A 6,236-nucleotide genomic window follows, 5' to 3' on the forward strand; every position below is an offset into this window, starting at 1 on the left:
TGGACATAACCAGCCACCAGGGCAGTGGGCTGTGGTCACAGCTGCCTGCAAGAGGTTGGGGGGTGTGGGGAGGGCAGGCAGAAAACTCCAGGATCAGGTTTTCAGGTCAGGGGCTGTCCCAGAGAAATCCAGCTTTCTGCTTTTCCTGGAAACATCTCATCCAGATACCCCGGGGTCTGCCTGTCTTCTAGAGCCGAGCAGCAGTCCCTTTTAGATGGCAGACATTGCAGGGTGCCCCAGTCCCCACCACCCCCAGCTGCCTTCCACACACGCGGCCTGTGCCAGTTGCGCCAGTATCATCACACTCGGGCTGTCACCCTTTTATTCAGAAGGAGAGGCATTTCTGGTTCGTCTGTTATAACACAGGGAGAGGAGATAAAGGCAGAGAGCTAGATGTCTCTGGTGAAACCAAGGAGGAAACTAATTCTTTGTGAAAATTCTAGGAGTTTAAACATCCTACATGTTTGCAAAGTGTTTGTGCCAAGAGTGTGGTGGGCTTGCTTCGCTCATGGCCCACCTGACCCCTGTAGGCATGTGCATGGGTGTCCCTGGTCCTGGCCACCGTTGGTCCCTCCCAGACTGCTCCCCCACGTGTCTGCTCTTCCCCTCCTGGAGGGGGAGGTACAGAACCAAGGATGTGGCTTCTAACTGGGCTCTCTAGAACCCCAGTGCTTCCTGGAGGTGCACTGGAGGGAAATGGGGACACAAAGAGGCCAAAGCCTAGCCCCCACACAAATCCAGCAGGATCCTGGGATTCTGGGTGCAACTCCATCCGAGCAGGGTAAGTGACCTGACCCAGGGTGGTGCAGATGACAGGCACCTGAGCCAGAGAGCGGGTCGCTCCTAGAGTGCTTACCCCGCTCTCTGTCCTAAGTGCTCTCGGATGCCATGTGTAACCTTCTGGCCTTCTTGGACTTCTCCACTTGGCAGAGTCCTCGTCATTCTGTTTTTTGGGAAAACGTGGGAAATGTATGAGGCCCATGTTCCCAAACATTAGTTGTCAACTGGCCAGAGTTATGATTTCTGCCACTTCCTTATTATATTATTAAACTTTGTTATTTAATTCCACTCAGGCCTCTATTGGCCCTTACCCTAAGGAAAATAAAATTAGTCCAAGTCATGGCTTTGATGAGGTACTGATATATTTTTAATATGTGAAAATAAATACACGATTGTTAAAATAAAAACATGTCCACCTATGCATCACCCACATCCTGTTCCCCATGGTCCATTCACTGTGCCTGGGAAAACTCCAGACTCAGCTGGAAACTCATCCTGAGCAGGAAGCTTGGCTTGAAGGAAGAAGGGACCCTTCAGGTTGGCGATTGTGCCATTTATTCACGCTTGGCAGCAAGACGATGTGGAAGTGATGGGGGAGTGGTGGGCCCCTCCCAGGAGCACCCCTGGGTTGGCACTTCTACGGCCTATGGCTCTAGCAAGACTGGAACAGGCATCTCAGGGGGCAGCCGTCAAAACCCCATGATGGGGTAAAGGAAGAAACAGGCAGTTGTCGGCATAAAGAGAGGCGCTGCCCACTCTCGCTATGTCTGCCCCCATGAGAGCTTCTCCAATGACTCATGGTTACCTAGGAGACTCCGGGCTGCCCTCCTCTGAAACTGGGCCCCTCACCATGACCGCATGGGAAAACCTGATGAGACGGCCAAGAAACTCATTTCCAAGGGGGCTTTGGTTTCTGGGTGGCCCCCCCTCGCTGGGGGGCGGCTGGCACTGAAATACGAACCGAGCGAGCCCTGGGTGTCACTAGGGGACTCTGGAAGGTCACCCCCGATGGGGAAGGCCTGGGATCCCGGGGCCCGCTGGTGTGGGGGCCACTGGTAGGTGGGCGACCAGTTCTGGGGACATTCAGGTGTGTGAGGGAATGGGAACGTTCCCGCCTCAGAAGATGTGGAGAGTCTAACCCATCCGTGGACAACTTCTGGGAGTCTGCTGCCACCTTGAGCTCTGTCTTCGAGGGACCAGCTGGGTGAATGGCTTGCAGCGGGGTTTCCCTGGGGCGGGGCGAGTGGCTGCCCCTAGGGGTGGCTGGGGGTGTCCAGAAGAGGGAATGGAGTTTGGCAGCATCCCCCTTTGCCATCCACGGTCCTTCCCAGTTGGTGCCCCATGGTCGGGAGCCAAAGAGCGACTCATCACAGTATGAAGGAGTGTGGCTGATCAGTCTGATAAAGGGAAGAGAAATGCAGTCAGCTGAGGGAATGAACGAACAAACCCTAAAAACCTTAAGCCCCCATCCCCTGCCAGGCACCTGCAGTAGCAGAGAGGGTTGCCTGTCGATCCCAAAGTCCCTGTCTCCCAGCCTGGCAGCCACAGCGACGCCACAGCCCTCTGGTGTCCCACCACCCCCATCTCTGTTGTTTTTCCCCAGCCAAGCAGCCAGTCCCCGGCATCCCGACCTCCCCCTTTACCTCCCCCACATGCCCCAGGCCTGGTCAATTTGCATATTACACCTTCCTGGCCACACTGATTGGCTTGGGAAAGGCCATATGGCCCATCCTGCCCAATGAGCGCCTGCCTTAGGACCCTTGTTGAAGCTACTAGGAGAGATGTTTGTCTGCCAACTGGCCTTGATAAGCCGGCCGGCAGGATGTAAGGGTGGCTGGCTCGGCTGGAACGTTGGGGGGTAAGCTGGGCTAAGAGGGAGACAGGATCCAACAACAGTTTGGGCCCCGGATAAGCAAGCCTGACATGTCCTTTTTCTGCTGAAGCCAGTTTGGTTAAGTTTTCTGTCACTTGCATCTCAGAGTCCCAGTTAATATAACCTTAATCTTTACAGTCTTTACTTTTTTACCCCCAATTCTCCTTCTCTCTAGTGGCCTTGTCAGCCGAATCCTCTGCAGTCCTGTGGCCCGTCCCACAGTATTTGAAATGACACAGCAAGGTGCCTGGCATTGAGAGGGTGCTCAGTTTGAACTTTTGTTATAAAGCTGACCTGGCCTCCTCACCAAAGCAGCTTTTAAAATTTTTGCATATTTACTGAGGGCTCTTCCGGCCTGTCATGTGCCTCATCTCATTATCTCTCGCAAACATCCACAGGAGGGAGATAGAATAATCCCGTTTTACAAACAAATAAAGGAGGCATAGGGAGGGGGCCCCTGTAGCAAGGAGGGTAGAGACAAGATTCAAATCCAGCCTGGCTCAAGGGCCCAAGCTCTGGGATGAGCGTATCAGACACAAGTGACTTCTAGGCTTTCTCACCTTTAATTAGATTCACTCAGCAATTATTTTTTTCTGTTCATCTCACAAATGTTCATGGCACACCTACAAGGTGTCAGCTTGATGGCTTTTGGCCAGGACTGAAAGCGCTTCTGTGTTGAAACTGCAAGTCTTTGAAAAGTCAACTTTTTGCCACTTGATTTAATTTCTCAAACCACACCTGCTTGTTGCCTGTCTGTCCAGCGCCAAAGGTTTTACTCAATAGCCTCTCTCTCTTTTATGTACCTTCTCACCTGACACCCTCTACTTGTCAGCATCCTGCACAAAATTCTGTCCTCCAGGAGAGCGTTGAGTTGACCTCCCTCATCATGGACACCATATCCCTGTTAATGCAGCCCACACTACAACAGCGTTTTCAGCTACGTTGTAGGTGTCAGTGCTGCTAATGACAACCTGACCCTACCTTATGGCCCCTACGTCAGATGCACGCTCAAGCTGGCATAATAATAATGGAGCCTTGCTTTTCTCTCATTGAATTTTATGTCCTTAAATAGGCACCATTCCCATTTTCACTTCTTTCCACCAGTCTATGCCCCTCCTGCTCAGAATGGACCCCAAATATGATTGGCTAGTTGTTATGGATTGAACAATGCCCTCCCAAAATTCACACTGAATTTTAAAGAGATAATTAGGCTTAACCAAGGTCATAAAGGTGGGCTCTAAAGCAACAGGATTGGTGTCCTTATGAGAAGGGGGGAGACACCATGAACGTACATGCTCACAGAGAAAAGGCCATGAGAGAACAGGCGAGGAGAGGCTTCAGTCTGCTAGCACATTGAACGTGGACGTGTAGCCTCCAGAACTGCGAGAAAACTAATTTCCATTGTTTAAGCTCCCCAGTCTACGGTATTTTATTACGGCGGCGGTAAATGACGAATATTCCAGTCTTCTGTGTTTTTGTCCAAACCACCGATAACAATAAACAAGATAGAGCCCTGTGGCTCACCACTAGACACCTTCCTCCAGGCGGATATCAACCTGAAATAATCCAAACAATCTAACTTATTAATTTACAATAATAACTATCAGCATCAACTCCTGTTTTTCTAGGTCGTTCGTGAAAAGGCAGCAAAAACCATTTCCGAAATGACTCGCTGAAATTGGGACCCACTACATCTATGTCATTTCGTGGATCAACCACATTAATATTCTTATGCAAACTGTTCTGTGATCTTGGGCAAATCACCTGACCCCCCTGGGCCTCACTTGCTTGGTCTGTGGCATTTGGAAATGGGTGTTCAACCATCATCATTATCACTTTGAGAGCTTCCTGACAGGATATTGTGCCAAGCCCTGTACACACCTCACTTCATTTACTCTCCATAGTCCCACTAGGTCCCATTTTCCACATAAGGAAACTGCAGCTCAGTGAGGTCAAGGTGCTTGCCCAAAGTCACACAGCACGTCAACAGCAGAGCTCTAATAGGAACCCAGGTGGCTTCACAAGTACAGGAGTGCATCTTCCCATCCCGTTACCTGTATTTGTTCTTCTTCCTTGGTGTAAGGGTTGGGGTGCTGCCGCTGGAGGAGGTGGTCTCACAGCTCCCGTTGGCCCCTGAGGCCCGTGATGTCCCTGTGCCCACTCCACTGGTTCTGTTGGCCTTCTCCACCCAGGGTGGGTCAAAGTCTGGTGGTGTGGGCCGGGTACCCGCAGGGCTGCCAAACAAAGACTCATCCACGTATGACGCCCTGGCCTTGACCCGGTGGCTGCCCCGGCAACGGTGCTGAAGGTGGAGGGTCTGCATCCCACTGATGGCCAGATCCACAGGGGTCTTCATGCTGCCCATAGTTCTGCGTGATCGCAGGCATGCTTTGCCTGCCAGGTCGTGCCTCCAGGGCTCCCTGTGAAACACCCCTGTCATTGTCAGTGCCAGCAGAGGAAGATGGGCTGTCTCTTAAGTTCCCAACCCAAGGGCAAAAGGGGAGCCGCCAACCCCAGGCGACACTTCAGAAATCTGTTCGTCTGTCTTTTGGCTGTCACAACAATAGGGAGAGGGGTGTTACTGGCAAATATTTAATGAATAAATGTGCATTCCTGGCATACAGTGCTCAATGTTGAACACTACGGGGATGAAGAAGAGATGGGGCCTGTGCCTATTTTGGCACCAACAAGAAAACTTAGCATGGTGGGATGGGGGAGACAAGGCAGGTCCTTAAATCCTGTGTTTATGCGGTGAATATAATACCCAGCATTATCTCATGCCTACCTTGTGCAAAAAGCTTTACGAGCATTGCTTCATTTAATCATCTTAACAGTCCTTCGAAGTAGCTTCGGTTCTGTCCATTCTACAGATGACAAAACTGAGGCTTTAGAAGCCGAAGTCACACCTGTAAGTCGCACCTAATAAAGCTAAAACAGTGGAAGAGAAATCTGAACCTGACAGAGGAGTGCAGAGCTTACGCACTTAACCATTCTACTACTGGCAGATCACGCCCATCCCTCCAATTGCCCTATATTCCCCGATCCCCAAGTCAATGCCCCGGCTGATGTCCGAGGTCCCTGCGTTCTTGAGTTAATTTTCCTACCTGAGCATCTCGGCTCCAGGATGTCGGCAGCAAACTCAGCGGCCCCTCCTCACCAGGTCTGGACTCCTCCGTGGATGCCTCCGAGATCCCAGTTTATCTGCAGCCCGGAGTCCCAGAGCCCAGGGGGCTCGAGCCGCCCCCAGCTCCCACCCCCACCCCCACCCCTAGCCCCGGGAACCGCGCGGACGGACTCGCGCGACAGCCAGGCCCTAGAGACGTGTGTCCGGCGCGCGCAGCCCAAGGCAACCAGCGAGGGACTGGGCGGCACGGCCGGAACCACTAGCACCGGGGGGGGGCACCCCGTTTCGGACGCACCAGGAGTTTCCCCGAAGCCGAGGAGAGGTCCCTCTCACGCCAGTCAGGTGTGTGTTCGCGCGTGCGCGCCAATCCTCCTAGGGCTACAGAAGGAGAGGCAGCGCAGGCGGGCAGCATAGGCGCGGTGTCCCCCCCCGCCCGGCTGCGCCGTTGGTACGTCCCTG

General features: G+C 52.7%; 1 protein-coding gene across 4 annotated transcripts; it reads right to left on the reverse strand.

The window, feature by feature from the left end:
- Nucleotides 1-1,131: 1,131 nt before the first annotated feature.
- RITA1 (RBPJ interacting and tubulin associated 1) lies at nucleotides 1,132-5,999 on the reverse strand. 4 transcript variants are annotated; one of them, XM_008688916.2, is made up of 4 exons: nucleotides 5,758-5,999; nucleotides 5,439-5,517; nucleotides 4,708-5,086; nucleotides 1,132-2,177 (listed from the first exon to the last, which is right to left on the reverse strand). In XM_008688916.2, exons 2-4 carry the CDS (start codon nucleotides 5,461-5,463, stop codon nucleotides 1,670-1,672), a joined length of 912 nt encoding a protein of 303 aa, XP_008687138.1. In that variant the 5' UTR covers nucleotides 5,464-5,517; nucleotides 5,758-5,999; the 3' UTR covers nucleotides 1,132-1,669. The 4 variants fall into 4 exon arrangements, with proteins under 4 accessions (XP_008687138.1, XP_008687137.1, XP_008687140.1 ...); XM_008688915.2 differs by having other exon boundaries at nucleotides 5,439-5,581; XM_008688918.2 differs by having other exon boundaries at nucleotides 4,708-5,073; nucleotides 5,758-5,997.
- Between the last annotated feature and the right edge of the window lie 237 nt (nucleotides 6,000-6,236).

The sequence above is a fragment of the Ursus maritimus genome, unplaced genomic scaffold (assembly GCF_017311325.1).
Source record: "Ursus maritimus isolate PB19 unplaced genomic scaffold, ASM1731132v1 scaffold_33, whole genome shotgun sequence".
NCBI classification, from domain to species: domain Eukaryota; kingdom Metazoa; phylum Chordata; class Mammalia; order Carnivora; family Ursidae; genus Ursus; species Ursus maritimus.

Excerpts from the sequence above, each read along its gene's own strand:
- RITA1 (XM_008688916.2), bottom strand. The coding sequence starts at position 5,463 with ATGCTCGTAAAGCTTTTTGCACAAG. Across the intron at positions 5,087-5,438 it reads CGTAAAGCTTTTTGCACAAG|GGGTGTTTCACAGGGAGCCC; the intron begins GTAGGCATGAGA and ends TGACAATGACAG. Across the intron at positions 2,178-4,707 it reads AGGAAGAAGAACAAATACAG|ACTGATCAGCCACACTCCTT; the intron begins GTAACGGGATGG and ends TCCCTTTATCAG.